This window comes from Helicoverpa armigera, chromosome 15, assembly GCF_030705265.1.
Source record: "Helicoverpa armigera isolate CAAS_96S chromosome 15, ASM3070526v1, whole genome shotgun sequence".
Classification (NCBI taxonomy): domain Eukaryota; kingdom Metazoa; phylum Arthropoda; class Insecta; order Lepidoptera; family Noctuidae; genus Helicoverpa; species Helicoverpa armigera.
In genome coordinates this window covers 11,092,122-11,112,949 of record NC_087134.1, presented here as the reverse complement: position 1 = coordinate 11,112,949, position 20,828 = coordinate 11,092,122, and the positions used below count along the sequence as shown (strand labels likewise).

Sequence of the window (20,828 nt, the reverse complement as noted above, 5' to 3'; positions counted from 1 at the left end):
GAAGGTGCCCAAGTTTTTCTCTCAGAGGAAGTCGGGTAAGTTTTTGTGCTGTAGTTAAAATTTAATTTTTATTTCAGTACATTTAAACGATAATTATTATAATTAGAAGAACTAATTAGTACAATTGATGAACCTTAATTACACTAGATTATTTACTATCTACTGTAGGTACATCTTACATACTGGTAAGGTTGCCTTTGTCATAAAGTGCGTTACTAAACATATAATTCAAGAAGTATTAATTTGTGAAATCATCCTCGTGGTTTAGCATCACGACTTATTATTTTTATAGAAATATTAGTCAGTGTCGAAACGGGATGTGGTCGTAATCCGAGATGCCTCTTTTCTGCTGTCTGGCTAACATTCTGAAAATAAAAACCACAATTATTAGCACAAAAGGTTGAGTCTTTGACTATGATGAAAACTACTCAGAGCCTTACGTGTTATGTAAAAGATGGCAAGAGGCGAGTCAACGAGGAATAATTTCTTTATTTAAATATTCAATTTAAACTTTGCGTATAACTTAAAAATCCGCTAGTTTGAAAGAGCTCTTATAGTCGATGATACTTACAGCATGCCATATAATGGCGTCCACGGCCACGGCGGTTGTTCTCACTTAAGGAGATCAGCCAGCTGCGCAGGACATATTATAGTGCACGAGCATTTGCGCAGACACAGGTGCCTGATCTCTTTCCGGTGGTGTCTGATTGCCGTCCCATCGGATTATGAGAGTGAAGGAATAGGGAGTGCACCTGTGTCTCCTTGTGCACTATAATATGTCCTGCGCAGTTTGCTAATATACTTATACTGAACACTCACAGTCGATGATACATGATCTCCATGAGCAGCACAGCTGGCGCGAGCAGCATGCCGTACAGCGTCATCAGCATCGCAGGGTACATGTCGGTGATGCCGACACTGCTGAAGGTGGACACGTGGCCTGAGCATCGCGGTCGCGGGACGGTTAGACGCTGGTGGATGTTCGCTTGTACTCCGGACTCGCGGATTTTGAGGAAGCTGAAGACATGGTGAAATAAACTTTGTAAAATTTTTCGAAGATTCATTCGCTTTCCGAGGGATCCTCTGAACTAGGTACGTGCACCATAATATGAATAGTAGCTTAGGTAAAATGTTCTATGTAACATGTAAGCTAAGCATATTGTAGAAATATACTGCTGTAATTTGACCCATGTGTACGCATTTCGTTGTTAGCATTCTGTTTCTGAATATTGTGCCTATACACTCGCGTGGCAATTACGATTTTGGAGAAAACAGACACGGTTCCATGGCATGTATTTTATGGAAAAATAATCGGCAAGGAGTAATAGTTACTTAATTGCAAAGTTTAGTATGTTAAATATAGAGACCCCTTCATAACTCACTTAATTTTAAACAAATCTTTAAACGGCGATCGTTTCTGCCCCGGCACCCAGGGGTCTATCTCGTTAATATAGTCGATTTCTACCAGATCACACTTCTCGTCTTCCTGGTACGTCTCCTGGATTAGACGGTAGCCTGGGTTCAGCTCCATGTGGAACGCGAATAGACCCTGGATGAAAAAAAAAGAAATCACTGATAACAAAAGATTTTCTATAAAAAAAAACTAATTTCGAAAAATAATTAAAATATTTCGGTAATTAACCAAAATTACATTTTGCTACTCACAGACACAAACCTAATATTGTTAAGTTTTAATAAAATTAAATGTTTTATTTCACTTTCTAATGCGATAGATGGCGTTAGTAGTAGGATAAAAATAATCTGTACTTGTAAGTAGAAGCTACTTTCCAGAAAACTGAAAAAAACCAGGAATAGTTATAGAAAGTCTTTCTTTGGCATTATTTCATAAACAAAACTGAAGTTTTTGTGTTGTATTATTTTGCAGGACAACCACATTTCATATTTTTTCAGCAACTGAAAGACAAAAAGCAACCGACGAGGATGGGATTCGAACCCACGCGTGCAGAGCACATTGGATTAGCAGTCCAACGCCTTAACCTCTCGGCCACCTCGTCATGTCAGCAGGGTTCCAATTAAGGGTTCTTTATATAGGGCACCATGTGCGACAATTTTTTAATTACATAGCTGTTAGTATTTTTTTCTCCTCGTTATAAGAATTGAAAAGTGATAACAAAGGCCATAAATTGAATGTAGAAAACTATTGTTTTGTAAAGAAATTGCTTTGTAAATGTATTTGTACAATTGGTTGTTCATAATACACAATTCACATCAATATACGTTGACAGAACAAATTGCATTGTTCAAGAGTCAGTAACTCAACTTACCTATATTGTATCTATTTTAAGTAAAATAAAAATTTTGGGTAAAAAAACTAATAAAATAAGTCCGGAAACGTAATTGGGGTGCAATTGTCCAAAATTCTTAATTGACTGTAATATATTTTCTTAATTGCTGACCTTTCTAATTCTCTCGACCCCTTCCTTCATAGAGTAGTAATTTGCTTTCTTTCCTTTGGGGGCTATTTTCTTCTCATAAATTGACTTTCGTATCGGGTCGTTAAGTTTCTGTGAAGCATATAAACATAACAATATTTTTCTGAATTAACACAGAGCACATATTATTTTAAAGATTTCAGTAAAAATGCCACTAACATATAGTGCACGGATAAAATATAGTCTACGTACTCGGGAATAGTGTAGGTTTCCAACAGTGAAAGAATTATCTAAACCTCTAGGTTCAGTAGCTATGTAGACTTTAGGGGACAAACTATCAAACAAACAAAACAGCTACCTCTTTATTATGATACTATAAGTAGATTACTTACACTTTTTTAAGTAGGTAAGAGCTAGCTTGTACAGATTTCAGATGAGAATAGGTTCTTATATATTTCGAGATTTTAATACAACTCTTTTATTCCAAACATTTCTAAACCTCTATTACCTTAAAGAAATACCGATTGTACTCGAAGTCACTGGCTCCCAACTTGAGCGGCGAGTTGAGGAGATCAGGTAAGCTTCTGACTGAGGAACTGGGGGCTCGGAGTAGCACCACGATGTTCGCGGAGTATGCTGCGTACAGGATCGTTAGAGCCAGGAATAGGATCAGGGTTACGCAGCGTCCTGGGGGAAGTTAGATTGTTATTAGTAGGTATTTAGGGGAGATGAATGAGCGAAATCCTTTTGTCATTTAGGTATATAAAAAGGTGATAAACATAAGCCACTCACGTTAATATACAAATTATAATCGGTAAAGGGAACTCAATTGAAAAAGAATACTCGTTAAACCATACTTATGTTTGATTCTGCATGAAAGCAGAAATCGGATTAAATATGTACCTACCTACCCTATGACTTTTGCAAATACTACTTTTAACAAGACGTAGATAGGTACCTGCGGCGTATCTAGGTTCTAGTGTACATCCCTGTTGTAGAACTGCACCGATCATCAGTATCAACACATCGGCCCATGATCCATCAAGTTGCAATGGATGCTGAAAAATACCAGTCAATGTGTAAATCTTCAGATGTATCAGAGCTGAAAAGTTTTCAGCCTTGTTGTTTTTTATTAATAGAATAATTTAATATCAGAAACAACTGGGTAAGTAGTGGAGCTATTTATAAAATGTGTTAAATAGTCCATTTATCATAAAATGATGATGCTATTTTGATTCTGGTCCGTGAAGCTGTGATAAGCGAGAAATGATTGATAGATCACTTACCATACCCATACTAGCTTCCCATTTAGAAGCAATATAGAGAAATATAGAGCATCCCAGCACACAAATAAATATAGCCAGCCACACAGCCCCCGAGAATGGCAGGGTGAATATATTAGATATGTACGATAGAGGGGGCTCTCGGAACACGAACCGGACTGCTGTGGAGCCCACCATGGCTATGTAGTCTACTGCCATCATGCGCTCTTGAGTGAAGATTGTTAGAGTACCTGGGGATGGAGGAAAGGTAATTTATTATAAGGTTTGGAAGAGTTTAATTTTTGACTGGTTTCCTTAACAATGGAAAGGAGGACAGAGTAAAGAGTGGATATTTATTTATATCAATACCTTTTAATTATTATTGTGTATCTAAACTTATACGTATACATACATACGGGGTTATTGAAAGAGATAGGTACCACAGTTTTGGCACAAAGGTGTCCAGAATTTAGGGTGGTACTTTCTCAGGGATGCAGTTATAGTAAAGAGAAATAGTGACTTGAAGATGAAATATTGATGAAATGAACCGTGTATGAACTACTAATTAGCATACTAAGTCTTTAAAAAGTTAACTACAGTAAAAAATAAATTATGAGCATCGTATTTTTTTCTAATGTGCAGCTTAACAGCACCTACATTCAAAAAACAAGTCCAGATTAAACTACTTTCTAGGTATTACAGTTACTTTTACGAGTCAACCTAACAAAAGTGATTGATATTTTAATTGAATTTCCTGTTAATTACGAACCTAAAAACTAGTAAAACCATGCTATTATCAGGTCAATGAACGGCGGAGAATTTATTTAGCACGTCATCTATAAGCGCTAAATTGATGATACTAAATTAACAGTTTCAAACAGATTCAAATCAAATTGGCATTTTTTTGCAAATAAGTATGCTCATGATTATAGATCAGGTGATCTCTAACTTGGTTACGATTAATGCTCAATCCTTCTCCGTGTGAGAAGAGGCCTGTGCCTAGCAGTGGGACGATGGCTGTAAGTGTATGTATTTTGGCTATCGCAATTGAAAAAGCACCTTTGTAAAGGGTAAGCATTACCCTTGAGACGAAGAAAAAATTGTGTAGGAAGCCATTCTAGAGTGATTTTGAGGACCGCTCGTAGCTTTTGAACGCAACAAAGAAGTTAAGTCATTTCAACTGGAATAAACTAATTAGCTGCCTAACAGATTTCTTATAAAACAAAAACTGACTAACTTCTAATTAGCTAACTTCAGTCATGATTACCAAGATCAGCTTCCTTCTTCAGCAGCTGGTCAACTATCCCCTGCCACTGTCCATTCTTGTCCTTATATCCCCACGTGTGTGTGAACATGAGTCTTTCGGTCGCGTTCAGCATTTCGAAGCAAATCTTCACCACGGCGTACGACATCTTAGTTATGGAGTCTTGATGAAGGTTTCTGGTGAAAGATTAGGTCATTTACTTGCTGTGTCTTTACTAACTTGTTGTTTATCGTTTTCTTTGAGTGAAAACTTCGGTAATGCATTTTATCTATTTTTTTTTGCTTTTATAGGAAGATAATATCTGAAAGAACTTCGTTATCATTGTCCTGCCCTTATCCAAATCGTATTCGGGGTCGGCGCAGCATGTTTTTTCCTTCCATACTCTTCTATCTGCCGTCATCTCACAAGTTACATTCTTTCTTACCATATCTACTTTCACAAAATCCATCCATCGTTTCTTTGTATACCTTATATTCCTCCTGAAAAGTTGTCTATTACACTAACGAGGTTTTCACTCTAAAGCGTCGATAATGTACCTAGAACCTACCTTATCAACGCCACTTTTATTTGACAGAATAATGAAATAAGAAAAAAGTTTTTTTTCCATCAAGGATTGGCAAAATCAGCTAGTCGTTAAGGTAACCTTATCAATAAAGCAATTGGTCATAACACAAGCTTTTTACTATATCTTAGGCAACGCCGAAGTACGGTTTTCAAACCAATATTATTGTTGTGTTTTTTATTATTTAAATGGTGTAAGACTCCTAGATACGATCAGATCTTACGTACCTGCCTACATGCAGATGCAGAAAAGCATATATTGTGTCAACACGAATAAATATGGATCTTGGAACCCAGTCACGTCACAACAGATGACAAAGTTTGATAAAACATAACTTCATAATATGGAATTCTGCATCCACACATAATAAAATAAATAAAGCTGAAGAAATGGTTCATTTGATCGTAGCGTTCTCTGGAATATCTAAACAGATCCTTACAGAATTCTTAACATTTTGAATTTTCAAAGTTATTTTATTAGTTAATAAGAGAGTTCATAAAAGGAGTACATAAGAGAAGTACATAAGGGGAGTACATAAGAGGAGTACATAAGAGAGTACATAAGATGGGTACATAAGAGAGTACATAAGAGGAGTACATAAGAGAAGTATATAAGAGAGTACATAAGAGAGTACAAGACAAGACAACCTATCGCATGAAAAACTTGAAAAGTGTGACTCAGGCCTAAATTAATGCATTTTGACTTCTTAGGACTAGCTCATATCGGAAAAATTAATGCGGGCGATGTGAAAAAGTTCAGATGAAGCTACAAGGCAAAACTCATTATCATCATAATCATCTCAGCCATAGGACGTCCACTGCTGAACATAGGCCTCCCCCTTAGATCTCGGTGACTTTAGTTCGTCTACGGATCACCTCATTTCGGATTCGATCACTTAGAGAAAAACCGAGCATAGCTCTCTCCATAGCTCGTCAGCAATACTATGGGCAAAACTAGTATCATCCTATCAAGAAAAACTATTTCCTCATCGCTATTAATAAACCTACGTCGAAAGAATCTCAATAATCGAAGGAAAACAAGAAAAGCAAGTAATTCCAATGCAGGTGAAGGTTACATATAAATAATACGAATATAATTTTATATCTGCGTTTTAAGTTTAGCCATTAGCATGTTTATGTGATAATGCAAGATAGTTGAGAGTTGAGCATTTTGCTAGGCAGAATTAATTTGGACATAACGGATATTTTTGCGGATTTTATAGCCCGTGGGAAAAAATCTGCTGCAGCGATTTAAATCTGTTTTAGTCTGATTTATTTTCGATCGGCGGACTGGTTGTCTTAGCTTGTACATAAGAAGTAGGTAATTTATATTCAAAGTTTATGTCCAGCCAGAAACAGTTTAGACTGTTTTTTTTGCTCTTTTACCTGCCGTAAAAGTTCGGGTGACTGATACTCAATATTATAATCAATCTTTTGCATCACATCAATAGATTGTTCCTGTTTCAGTGTATTTTTTTTCATTTATTTCGTTAAACTAAAATCTAATCAGCATACCTATGTTTTAGAAAAGTTTCATACTTCGCTAGACATTATATTTTTGTGAGCAATGCGTGAATTTATTTTATGTTTTCAGTCAGTACTCAGTTGAGCAAATAAAAAGATATCGCGATAGAGATAAAAAAAGAAAATATTTATTTGAAGTGTGCTAAAAATACTGCGACTGTGTTTCGGATGGCACGTTAAACTGTAGGTCCCGTCTGTTGTTGAACATCCTTGGCAGTCGTTACGGGTAGTCAGAAGCCAGTAAGTCTGACACCAGTCTAACCAAGGGGTATCGGGTTGCCCGGGTAACTAACTAAAAAAATAAAAGACTGTCAAGAAAAAGGTATGAGGATTATTTATAGGATTATAGGGACCTACATATTAATAATGTCTACACTTGTAATGTTATTCTAATGCACCTTATCTATGCATCATAGTCGTCTTTTCAAACATGACACAATTGCATCGTCTTAGTCGTGATCATGAGCACGAATTCTCGGACAAGGGTTAAGAAATTATTTGTACAATAACTAGTAATTAAATCTTGAAGGCAGTAATAAAGTAATTACACTGTTGTAAGTATAGGTAAATAAGATTTTCAGAGAGTAGGAACCATCCTCCATTTTTTTCCACATATTTTGGTAGCGGAGCTCAGGCAAAGAACAAGCAAGGGTAAAGAAAGAGAGATATTTATTTTTATCCGAGTTAGAAAAAAAGAGGAGATTTCAATTCCGATGTATGTACTTTTTTTAAAGCGACTTTTTGTATGTAATATATATGCATTATTTAGATATTTATTTTTATTGAATTACACATAGGAGTAGGTACATTATTATGGAATAGTCTCTTAAATGTCATATTGGTAGATATTATTACTTTTTTGCATAATTATTAAATATAATCTTCAACAAATAATATTTTAATGAGTATTATTTTGCCACAGACTATGCATTATGCATGAATCGATAATTATTTATTACTTACTGTGTTAAGACTGTGGACAATGTTTTATTTATGCAAAACAAGTATTTTTAATTCACCGAACATAAGAATAAAACTTGACTATCGTAACCTTTCATTTTCATAGCAATCATCCCAATTTACAACTTATTAATTTATTAACTTTTACATAATTATGGAACTAGGTTCTGCCAGTGGTTTCAGCTACTTCCCGAGGGAACTATTTACTGCCCGTACATCGATAAAAGTGATATGTTCTGATATAGGTAGGTACGTACCTATAAGCTATATATCTACCTATTACCTACTGCCAAGTTTCATCAATATCCATTCAGTAGTTTTTGAGTGAAAGAGGAACAAACATCCATACATACTCGCGTTTATAATATTAAGTAGAATGAAGCTTTGAACTTGCTACATGAACCAAAAAATAGCAGCTACTTACAATCTATCATTCATATGCACCCTTGTTTCATTGCTATCAGTTATCACATTCGACATGGTAAGCACATGTCCTCTCAAATCGTGTCTTCTAGAAGACAGCACGTTGGAACTTCTGTAATCTTCCATCTTCCCATATTTAGTAACTGTTACTTTCGTTACTTTTACAGTAGTAGCTGTTCCAGGGAGTTCCAAACGAGTATTCGGAACAGGGTTCCGATATACAAGACTGGTGTTTAAGGAGTCATGTTGCAGTTGAGTTTTGGCGTTCCATTTTGATCTCAGGGTGAAGATGACTTCGGAGTTTTCTGATATTTTGTATACTGTAACAAAAGAGATCTTACTTAGTTTAGTTTATAATACAGTACCTGCCTAAGTTTTACCCTCGTAACTCGGAGAGTCTGATTGTTATCTGCTCGGCAGTACAGTGGAATTTGAGGAACAAAATTGTCTACTTCGTCTTTTCTCTATAACCACCCTATCTATAATATGAAATAGCAATCTGGCATCACTTGCATAGTTCTTATGTCGAAAACCTTTCCCTAGTAGGTAAGCAACAGATAAAGATATATAGATTATTGAATTCCGCAAAGTACTATTTACAGGTTTGCCAAAATACGTCAGACGTGTCTGTACTTTGACGTAGAATTTTTTCTACTTAACACGTAAATTTATACAAGTACCTACAGATAAGTAGTTATTGGGTACTTATAGATCCATTAATTTGATTCAAGAGAGACTGGAATTTGACATTCAGACAGTTCGAATGTTATTAAATATTTTTTGCTCGAGTAATTAGATCGGAATAATTAGACAAAAAATTATTGAATTACAATTTATTTGAGTACCTACGAAACTGAAGTTTTTGTGGAATTTATTCGTAAAACATGTATCTATGTAGATATTGTGTAAGTATTTAAATTAACAAAATTTTGTCTTCCAGTCACATAATTTTGATCAATTGTCAATTGTTTGATCTAAAGTACTTGTTTTGTCCTTTCTGCGTCCTATGTCCTACACAAGAATTTGAAGGTCATTTTTTACACATACCTACTGAAAAAACGTCTTTTGTGTCTTAAAATAAAATAGTTAATTTGCAATGAATATGCAAACCACGTATTTAATTGCAGTTCCTCTGTTTTTAGATTACATTTTATGCTTATTCGATGCAAATAAAATATAAGTAGCAAGCTCACAAAAAATAATAGGTCGTTGTTAACATGACCTTTAATTGGTACCTAGGTGAATTGTCTAATTTTGATTTCAGCTTGCCACCTATACTTTATTGCCATTATTCATATAATTGCATTTTTATAATGAGATTTTTATATTTAGAAATACAAATCCTTACTAACATTAAGTAATAAATGCAGTAACTATTCACCCGGCTTTTAAGAGCCTGAAAAAGAACATACTTTTTACAAGCTACTTTTTATCCAGTTGCATGAAGTACTTCCCATGGAACGCTGGTGGAAATACTGGTGGAAACGCTGAAGCTAGTAATCTACATATTTCACAACCTTAGCCTATTAGTCAATAAAACTTATAAACCATTGAAGGTTCGGTAGGCCAGGAATTGCGTGGGCCGTACCGTATGTCCTACGCAAATTCCTGGCGTATGTGTATTACCTATACGGAAGATATAACGATTCCATTAAGGATATGACTAACTATAAATACCCATACATACCATATTTGACAAGTAATGATCCTAAAGTCCACAGACGTGTACGCATTTCTATCATTTAGAATAGTGGAAACTTTAGAAGTGATACCCATAGCTATGCAACACTTGGCGCAGTCGTTCCTCTGACTGGTTATTCTATAGGTTATTCGGTAACTCACTAAAATCTTGTCATAGAGAGTTCCTTTGTACATCAAACGGCATGTTACATTTGTGGATCCAGGCTGTCATTTGAACACCTTTAGCAGTCGTTACAGGTAGTCAGAAGCCAAAAATACTGACAACCAGTCTTTCAGGTCTAAGCAGTCTAATGATTATTGCTTTGATTGAACAAGGTCTCAAAGAGAATAAACTTAAACTGACCTTCAATAAACCAGTACTCTTGATCTGAAATCTTCTTGATAACGACTACATCACTGTCCACCAACATATTTAAATCCTTCAGCACTGTTTTATCATCGTCATAGTTCAGTAGTAGCCAGCGGTATGGCGCTTTGAAATAGCCTTCTTTGCTCGCCTGTAGGAAACAAGTAGATAGAGATGCTGTAATCTTATTGACTGACTACCTACGTAAAGATAATATGAGGTATTTTATGTAACTAGGATATCATCCTATGTTTGACCATCATTTATCGTCATATAAACTTCTTCTACTTTCCTTTCCTTTTACTTACTTGATATTATATTTTGTTTTCATTATTTTATCATGACTATTTAGTTCAAAATCTAAAGATACTCAAAAATAAACTGATGCAGGATTCCAAATGATGCGTAGGTACCTACTATGAAAAAGAGCCGGGACAAATCCATAGATTGTGGATTCTTTCTCTACTATACTTACTAAATAAAATGTTCAAAATAATAACCTTGATCAAAAACCTGTCAGTTCCAGGACACGCCAAGTCAGCCATGATGAGGACATACTGCAAATGGTATTCCGTTCTGTTATACTGCAGTGATGTGGCAGTGGTTACTGCAATACTGCTCATACCGCGAACTAAAGATGTGAGAGCATCTGAAAGATAAGCAAAGCAGGTTGTTGCTAAAGATTTCAGTTAAAATCTTTCTACTTAAATATTACGGACTACTCCCTTCGTCTCGGGAAAACGCTTCTCGTGCCAGGCTAATAATATGGTTATAGATTTTTTTTTTGCAATAAATACCTAAGCTAATTTTTCCAATATTTAAGTTCAAAGTTACAGAAACTAGGATTAGTTAGGCATAACAATGTCATTGAATTCAATTAAAATAGAATGTATTTTCTATGACTCCTTAAAATATATTATGAGCAAACAAGAAAGCAATGCGAGTAACTTTACTTTAACACTATCGTTTTTCACAAAAGAAGGTTCAAGAAATACAAAATCCCTGATTTTACTCCTCAGAAAATGACTTACGTTGACTCCAACACAAATGTGGTATAAGCAGAGATGTAGGTCTTTCCTCTAATGTCACAAAAGACATGATCACATCGCTATTAAAGTTTCCATCACATTTTACCATAAAAACAAATGAAAAACTCAGTAAGTATAGGTTTTTCAGGTTCATTTTTCAAGGGAATCTCGTGAAATAAAATAGTAAATGAATGGATACCGTGTAGGGGAAGGTATTATATAAACATTAGCATTTAATATGCAAGTACAGGCTTCTTGTGTTTTATGGGAAGGAGGTACAGTCGCGAACAACATGGTTGTAGATTTTTTCGAGAGTCTCAAATAAATATTCAACAATACATTTGAAAAACACAAACGCAATATATAGAATATTATAACTCTCTATATAGAATATTATAAGTCTCTAAAAAAACAGAAAAAAAATCGCAGCTGTCAAAGCTGTGCTTTGGCTGTGTGTGTGTGTCTCAGCAAGAAAGATCGGTTATGTATAGGTACTTTTACTGCACTTAGATACAATTTTTGAAATCATGTAATGAGCTTAACCGAGATATGGGTTCTTTTACAGCAAACTTTAGTGTGATAGAGAGATTTGACAGCGAAGGCGAAGCGAATACACCTACGTTTAAGAAAGAAATATTTTGAAGGAAATGTGCTTTTATTCTTCTACTTATGTTCTATTGTGCCTGACTGTACATCGGTCCGGGATATCAAATTACGTCGGCGGTTGGCCTAATGATACGTTATGGTCTGTGATTACCATAATATTTCATTTTGTTGTTACACATTAATACAGTTAGCTTGTAAGTACAGGATAAAGGGTAAATTGATTTCATGCTTATTTATTAATGGCTGTTTTTTTATACCTAGGATTTTCTTTTATTCCACAAAGGCTCAACATATGTTTAACTCTATTTTTATTTATTTTTTGTCATCAAAAAAAAACTATTTAAATCACTGTTCATGCGTAGGTATTCTGTCCAAATTGGCAAGTTAGTATTACTGATTATATTCGTATTTTACATGTAATAATACAAGTAATAATTTAAGTACCTAGTTACTAGTATTCTACATACTTAGATGTCGAAAAAAAGGATACCTTTTATGACTTTTTAGCAGGTAGAAATAATTACATAGGTATTCGACATTCGTATGTAAAGTTAGTGGTGTCAAATAAAAATATCACGCGTAAGTCCTGTTTGTCGCACCCAATTTAAATAATTTTAATATTTTGTACATTATCGTAGAAATATGTTTTTTTTTACACAAACAAGAACTGGTTTTGATTGAAACAAGTTTTAATAAGTAGTAATAAGATTATTAACAATCATCGGAAGATTAAATTGTCTGGTATGTTAAATGAAGTAGATTTATAATACGCATGATAAACCCGCTTGACAACATAGCTGGCTGTCTTTCGTCTACAGGATTAAAAAGAAAAAAAACATTTTTTTGTCTTGGTGGAAAGTCAACCGATATTACTTATGTTGAATAAAATTTTAATTATCTACTTATGTCTTTCAATGAGAATACAAAAACGTTTGTTCGTCTTTCATCATGAAATTATCATCACCTGACAAGCCTTCTCCTAGCTATGGGGTCGGCTTCCAGTCTAACTGGAAGCAGCTGAGTTATACATGGACTGACTGCCCTATCTGACCTAATCAAACCACTAGTTAGTAGCTAGTTGATAACAGGTTGATTACATCTTCAGTTGATTACTCATTAAAATACAACTTCCCTATTATACATGCATAATTGCATAGGAATCTTACGAATGATGAGGAAAGACTATCTTGTTTCTCAAATTCATTAGCTGACAGCACACTGCAGACATTTAGTCGGCCGATTGTTTGTTTGGGGGCTTGATAAGTATGGAAATGAATGGTAGGACGCACATTGCAAAGATCAGGTATCAGACCGACTGAAACTGTGATTGGAATAAGAATTTACTTCACAAAGTTTTTTTACAGTTATCGGATCAGCTGTTGGCCGACCGTTTAATCTTCAGTGTACCTACTCTAAAGGAAATCCCACAATATGCGTGAATGCTTGTAATGTGCACATTTCCACTCCTAGTTAAGTGATTAGTAACATTCTTGGGGATTTATCTCGACGCAGTATTTAGCCTGACTACGGTAATGTGCACCTACAGAGTAAATGGCCAATAATTGTGTAATTATACTCAATTATATGGGTTTCATTTGCCATTATGATCGCTCTTTAACACTTGTAGGAAAACGCTATTTTAAGTTTTCGAATAAAAACTATAGATTGGTAACCGAACCTATTTTTATTGATAAAACTTTCCTTCAAAATGTTTGAGTACCACTTGTAAATTAGGATAAATACTGGTGCCGATATGATCCTACACGACCAGAGAGCGACCAGGCGCAGGACCGACATATACAGCCGCCGTGGCCGATAATCGGCTAGGACATCATAATCATCATCATCATCACCAATAATAAACAGAGGTGTAAAACCTTATAACAGTTCTTTTAACAAAGTTTTTTACTCTTACATCTCTTTGGCTCATTGAATTGTAACTCTTAGTAAAAAAAAATCCCCTTTTCCTCCCAGACTACCACGAAATTGCAAGAACAAAACAGCTTCATTCACAAAACTTCCACATAAATAATTAACGTGTGTAAAATATAATTATTAACAATTTTAAAGCAACTGGACCATGGTGACCATGACCTAGTACCATTGAGGATAAACAACAAAAACGCGCCAAATATGATTCAGCCATCTTTAATTCTTCGAATTCAATGCAGTGCGTAAGTATATGCGATGGTTATTATGGTGTTATAGTCTAATGTACCTTATTGCATATGAAATAAGGTTAAATTTTGTGTGAAATGAAGATTAATGCAGCGTACGTGATGGCCAGGGTGCAGTTTCTATTTTTTATGACTAAAAGAACTTAAAATTCTTAGTAACTTGTATCTGGTCAATTTAGAATTTAACAAATTATTAGCTGGATGTGGTTTTATAAGATTGGTGTAATTCAATTTTTTATTCATGTTTTTTTTTATATATAGACAAGTGACCTACAAGTATGTCTGGCAGGTAATTTCAAATGAGTCATTCTCTTCATGATTTCTTATTTAAATATTCGACACACTTCAACTTCAAGGGCTCTCTTTCTCAATACCATAGTTACGTCATATTTTGGGCTTTCCAATAATGTGAATCACTATAAAAATACACATTAAATAACAATTTACAACCGATGTAAAAAATATAATGAAGATACTTACGCAAAAAACATAACTCTTGGAAGTTGTGTAAAAAGAAGTCTGATATAGCCGATATTTTACGTTTTAAATCGCCGCACATTTTTTTATTATGCAAAATTAAAAATTATACAAAATTACACAGACTTATCCCATTTTCCTCCTTAAAGTATGGCCACCCTACTTTCAGTAAAAAGACAATAATATTCCTTGCATGCAAAAGTATGTCAAGAGCATGCATCCCGTCTCTGGCCCATAAGTCATATACCTCGTGATTATCATGCAAGGGTTTCTCAGAAAGGCTGTATGAATGACTTACTACTTATTGCCCTTAATTGTAGCTCTATGGGATATTAGCACTCACTAACGACTTGGCCATTTATTTCTTTGAGTCTATGTTTTTATTATGGCTATTTGTTCTTGGTAAGGGCGTTTCCACGTTTGAACGACGCTGCCAAAGATGTTGGGTTTGGTTGCCAAAGATGGGGATTTTCTACGTGTAGTAGCGTGACATTCGAAAACGCCTTTAAGGTTCTTAAGTTATACGGTTGTTGATTACTGAAAATACGATTTAAGTAATTTAATCTCTTTCTTCTCTCAGATTACAATCAATGTTCTTTTATATATGTTTTGTATATAGTATTTTATCTTTAGCATTTGATATAGTATTTTTATTTAGTAAAGAAGTTTAAGTTTGTCGATATAGTGTACATATTCAAGTTTGTAATTACTGAAAATTGCGAAGAAATACAAAGATTTATATATATTCTGAAAAGGCATCTATCTGTGCATCTACTTGTCCTACCTAAGGTCTTTAAATGTCGAATGTAATATTAATGTTTATTAATTAATTTTAACAAAAACTTAATTAAGAAACGTGTTGATATGACAGTGCGCATATATCAACATTATCTTGAATAACGTTTTACAAGCACTATTATTTATTTAAAATCAGTAGTATTTTAATCGTTGTTTTATGTTTTCTGTAAAATATTAATTAAATAAGTCTATTGACAAAGATTATTATCGATCTTTAGTTTATGCTTAAGTATAGGTACCTAGTAGCCAGCAAGTAATATATTTGTCAGTGTCACTTAGGCAATATGGTTATTACACGAGGTAAATAAAATATATTTAAATAAAATAAAAAAACTATTATTTCCCGTATATTTCTATAATATAAACATTTTTAAATAGCACAAAATAGTATAAACTCTTCTGACCCCAATCTTAAACTTCGTGGTTTTCCTCACGAATCAAAGTAGGTAAACTACACCACTTCAATACCCATATTAACCAAGGAAAAATCGACTTTATTGTTCGTCACTTTCAGTTTAAAATTGCATGGGTTAGGTTAACTATTGTGGTCCACGTACAAAGTAATTGTAGAATTACATGTTTTGTACGTAGTCTGTAATCAATGGATCATTTGTCTTCGAAAGTAGTTATTAACTTAATTCAATAAATTGTAATGCTTATCTGGGTAATATTATTGTAATGATATTGAGTTTTTTTACGTTATTATATCTACCTACCTATATAATATAATTAATAAGGTACCTACTAAGTTTTATTTAAAACAGGTAAAGTTAGTACTTAATTTTCAAACTTATTATATTAATTTAGTAGTCTGCAATTACGGCACCTATTTCAGATAGCTAATGAAAGCAATACCTACCTAATAAAGATAAAGAAATGTATAACTTAGCTTCACCATAAGACAATCAAAAGTGCATAAATATGCTATCTCTGAGATCTTTTATTTATGAACTTATTTTATACGCCTTTTAATAACCGATGAGCAGCAAGATGGCAGCAATATAAATCCTTTTCAAAAATGTTGGTACCAACCTAAGTATCCTAGAACTACCTATGTAAATAACCGTCAGCAACCCAAATCACTACAAATTAATTCTGATTCACAAATCCACACTAACTAAATTCGACATTATCTGTCAAGTCAGGTACTTCACCCAAAACATCAAAACTCCTTGGTACAAACCTATTTGTTGACGGCATGACGAGTAACGTCATCGATCATTCATCTGAATGAGTGATGATGGTACGCGGATCCTGCGCGTACGCATCAAATGAGTCAATGTTCATCTATTAGTAATGCGGTAACAAAGAGGTAATAAAGAAATTGGAAACATGGTCTATGGTCTATTGCTATTAATATGGTGGTTTATGAATCAGCTTGTTTTTATTTATGGGAGTAGACTATGATAGTTAATAGTTATGTATTGTTGAGTAGGTTGTCTGTCGTGGTAAGCTGTAAGTACTTATAGTATGACTGTACAGGGTACATCATCTGGCTATGTTGGGGTCGCCTTCCAGTCCAAGCCGAGTTCAGCTGAGTTTTCTAACAGCAGGGTAGAAACAATGAGAATATTAGGTAATTTTGAAAGTTTTAAGTACCTTGTCTTACACAAAAATAATGAAAGAAATCATCAGTTTTATGTATCCATGTAGATGTAGCATTTATAGTCCGTTAATTTCAGTAGATCATTAACTTTAACAAGATCTCAACAAAGTCAATAGAAACATAGAGAAGCCGATACAGTGAAGTACATTTAAGAACGGCATAGTTTAGAATACTTAGTACCAATTTAATCTTTACTCCCTACCCCTAATATGGCTGCTAATTGATTACCGATTACAATACCTATTAAGATCTATAGTTATCTTGTCCTATACGTAATACTGCAGTTAAGTCACAGTTTATTCACGGTCAAACAACTGATATGCATGCGGAAGAATATGATCTTAGCACACCTAGTCAGTGGGTGTTCTTGCCAAAGAATTATGATAAGTATTATAATACATATTTCATATCAGTGTAGCTGTCATTTGAACATCTTAAGTAGGCGTTACGGGTAGTCAGAAGCCCATAAGTCTGAAAACCAGTCTTACCAGGGGTTATTGGGTTAAGGGGTAGCTGAGTTGAGGAGGTCAGGTTGTCAGTCGCTTCTTTTACTGGTACTCATCTGCATCCGTTTAGACGTGACGCCAACCCTAACATGGTTGGGAAATGGCTATAAGCAGATGAAGATGACTCCATATTAGAGTAAGTTTGTACCTATGTACGGATATTTGTTCCTCTTTCATACAGAAACTACTTAATGGATTTTGATGAAACTTGATAGTAATGTAGCCTATATTATATTATCAGAATAACATGGAGGCTACTTTTGGTCCTGGTGTAGTAAGTTGTTCCCTCGGCGAATTTCACGAATAATAGCCTATAATTTTATTAAAATATTAAAGTTAATTAAGATTTTAAACTTCTTATCATTTGAGTAGGCAGTAACAGTTGAAAGTCATTGGGGTGAGGCCAATTAAGATTATTGGGAATCAAAAACTTTATTATCTGTCGTCTATCTCATGACTTAATTTTTTGTTGGAATTTGAATGATAACAACAATTATAGCTTTAGGATGCGTCTATACTAAGACATCAAATACTAATGATAATTAACTTACCCACACACTGCAATCCAAACAGTTGGCCCGACGCGGCGACGCATTGTAGTTTCTTATTGAGAAAATTTTTAATTTAACCGAAGTTTTTATTTGGTCTGATACCGACCAAATACCTTATCGTTGCGGGCCCAAACAAATTATCAGCCGACTAAAAGTTAGTAGTAAGTATGCAGGTAAGTAATATCTTTATAAGATATTTTTGAAGTGCATAAGTAATTGCTTACAATTTCCAATGTTGTGAAAACGAAGTAGAATTAAATTGATTATCAGATTTCAAGTAATTTCGAATGAACCATTTCGACAATCGATACTGAATCAATCTGATTTATAGGCACTATCGAATGAATCAGGATCGAGTTTGCCAACTCGATGGTAATGACCGAATTTACCAAAACCATCTCCGTCTGAGAAACCAGTTTACCAAATATCTTTAATTAACTATAAATCATTGACCTTATTGTATTTATGTAATACCGATAGGGTTTTATATTGTAACAATATGAAGCCTTATGTGTAAAAGTTCTGCGCACCGGGATATAAAGTAGCCTTCCTCAATAATATATCAATTATAATGGACTCGATATCTGGCTATCTAACACAGAAATAATTTTCAAATCGGTCCAATAGTTTCAGAAATTACCACGCTAAACCAATAAATAAATTCTTCAGCTTTAGGTATATTATTAGTAGCTATAGGTTAGGCACGTATAAGAACAAATAATGAACATTAATTATAGTCAGAAAACGATAGACAGGTATTTGGCGAAAGAAAACAAAAGTAGATCTGTAAACAGATGTTTTTCCATTTTTTTGTTACACTTTGATACTATCCAGATAGAACGATGGTGAGAAAATAAATAAATATAGCTCTGTATGCAAATGATTAGTTAATCTTAATACACGAACGCGTGCATCGCATCCTCAATGCATTGTCTTAAAATAGCAATGAGCATAACGGTTAGCAGAAAAAATCTATCCCACCCAAAACAAAAATGTGAAAGACTGCCAAGTTCGATAATATGGGAATGCTTCGCCTATAAAAGAAGTGAGATCTGAATAAGTACCAAGTTCCATACACATACCTCAGTTAAAAATAGTTACTTTTTAATGATGTTACTTGGCAAGTTTTCATACACCTTGTTATAAACCTACTAAACGCAATGAATCAAGTATTTAATTTTCTATTAAAACTTGCCAAGTAATCATCATTAAAAAGTAACTATTTTTAACTGAGGTATGTGTATGGAACTTGGTACTTATTCAGATCTCACTTCTTTTATAGGCGAAGCATTCCCATATTATCGAACTTGGCAGTCTTTCACATTTTTGTTTTGGGTGGGATTTCATTTATTTTTGTAAGGTTGTTTATTTTATTTTTTTCTTATGATGAAGTTAGTTAAAGAAATGTCTCATTTATACTATTTTTTAGATTTTTTAATATGCACTATGTTTCTTACAAAGAAATGAACTAGATTAACTAAATGGACTAGATTTACCAACTGACTGACATGACATGTTATCATATATTATGTTCGTGGATCAAAGTTACACATTCGTTATTTTCAAAAGTGATTCACACTTGGCCGTTTTCAGATTTTTACTTTACTTTGACTAAATACAAACTTTTGTACCATTCGAAGATATATTATATAAATATAGATAAATTTAGTTCGTTTTAGTTCCTTAGGGGTATAAATTTACACCGGGTATAAAACACCTTCATTATTTTGAAACCGACTCACACTTGGCCATTTTCAGATTTTTCCCTTTACCTTGACATAAAGACCTACCTCCATGCCAAATTTCAAGTCAATACGACCATTGGAAGTGGTCTAGGTTTTTGATGAGTGAGTCAGTGAATCAGTCAGTGAGTGTATAGTAAAAATAGCGATTTTCTGACGTCAATATCTCAAGACCTACAATAGGTATATTAATGAAATTTTGTATTTTAGATAAGTGAGGGGGTCTCAACAGATACTAGAAATTTGATATGCGTAAATAAAATAGATTTTGAGTTACAGGGGGGTCGAATTTGGCCCGAAATGGTTCGTGTAATATAACCCACGGCCGGTGTGTCGCTTTTTTGCTCGAACTTGGCGGACACACTGCCGTGTGTCTAGATACTAATATTATAAAGCTAAAGAGTTTGTTTGTTTGAACGCGCTAATCTCCGGACGTACTGGTCCGATTTGAAAAATTCTTTCAGTGTTAGATAGCCTATTTATCGAGTAAGGCTATATGCTACATTTTATCCGGGTTCGTGAAGAGGTTCCCACGGGATGCGGGTGAAACCGCTGGCTGAAACTAGTCTTATGTAATGAGCATCAGGCTGATTATATTTCAATTTGTTTTTAACTCATTTGTAAGATTGTATGATTATGCACGCACGTGCAATGTGACTTTGTTGTTTTATGGGCTGACATACAAGTTTTGTAAAAGAGTTTATTTCTGGTAACCGAGGTTGAAAATTTATTTTTAATCTGCATAAAGGGTGTAAGAATATGGTAGAGTTTTTATTGTATTTGTATGTCTGTGGTATCATAGCTTAGGCCAGTATCCCACTGAAGTTTTACAAGCGTCGGCATTTCTCCCATTTTTACACAGCGCGTATGTGTCTCTGTAAGGGAAAGGAAAGCTTTGCCATA

General features: G+C 34.3%; 1 protein-coding gene and 1 non-coding gene across 2 annotated transcripts; both read right to left on the bottom strand.

The window, feature by feature from the left end:
• Nucleotides 1-241: 241 nt before the first annotated feature.
• Nucleotides 242-11,616, bottom strand: LOC135117894 (ionotropic receptor 75a-like). Its single transcript, XM_064038323.1, has 12 exons — nt 11,466-11,616; nt 10,935-11,083; nt 10,432-10,585; nt 8,389-8,707; nt 4,923-5,095; nt 3,680-3,906; nt 3,352-3,451; nt 2,902-3,080; nt 2,418-2,525; nt 1,383-1,549; nt 820-1,017; nt 242-365 (listed from the first exon to the last, which is right to left on the bottom strand). The coding sequence occupies exons 1-12, from the start codon at nt 11,614-11,616 to the stop codon at nt 302-304; spliced, it is 1,989 nt and encodes a 662-aa protein (XP_063894393.1). The 3' UTR covers nt 242-301.
• On the bottom strand, nt 1,934-2,015 carry Trnas-gcu (transfer RNA serine (anticodon GCU)). The gene has a single exon. It is a non-coding gene; the product is annotated as a tRNA-Ser (tRNA).
• Nucleotides 11,617-20,828: the final 9,212 nt, after the last annotated feature.

Excerpts from the sequence above, each read along its gene's own strand:
- LOC135117894 (XM_064038323.1), bottom strand. The coding sequence starts at position 11,616 with ATGAACCTGAAAAACCTATACTTACTGAGTTTTTCATTTGTTTTTATG. Across the intron at positions 11,084-11,465 it reads ACATTTGTGTTGGAGTCAAC|ATGCTCTCACATCTTTAGTT; the intron begins GTAAGTCATTTT and ends CTTATCTTTCAG. Across the intron at positions 1,018-1,382 it reads AAAGATTTGTTTAAAATTAA|CTTCCTCAAAATCCGCGAGT; the intron begins GTGAGTTATGAA and ends CCATGTCTTCAG.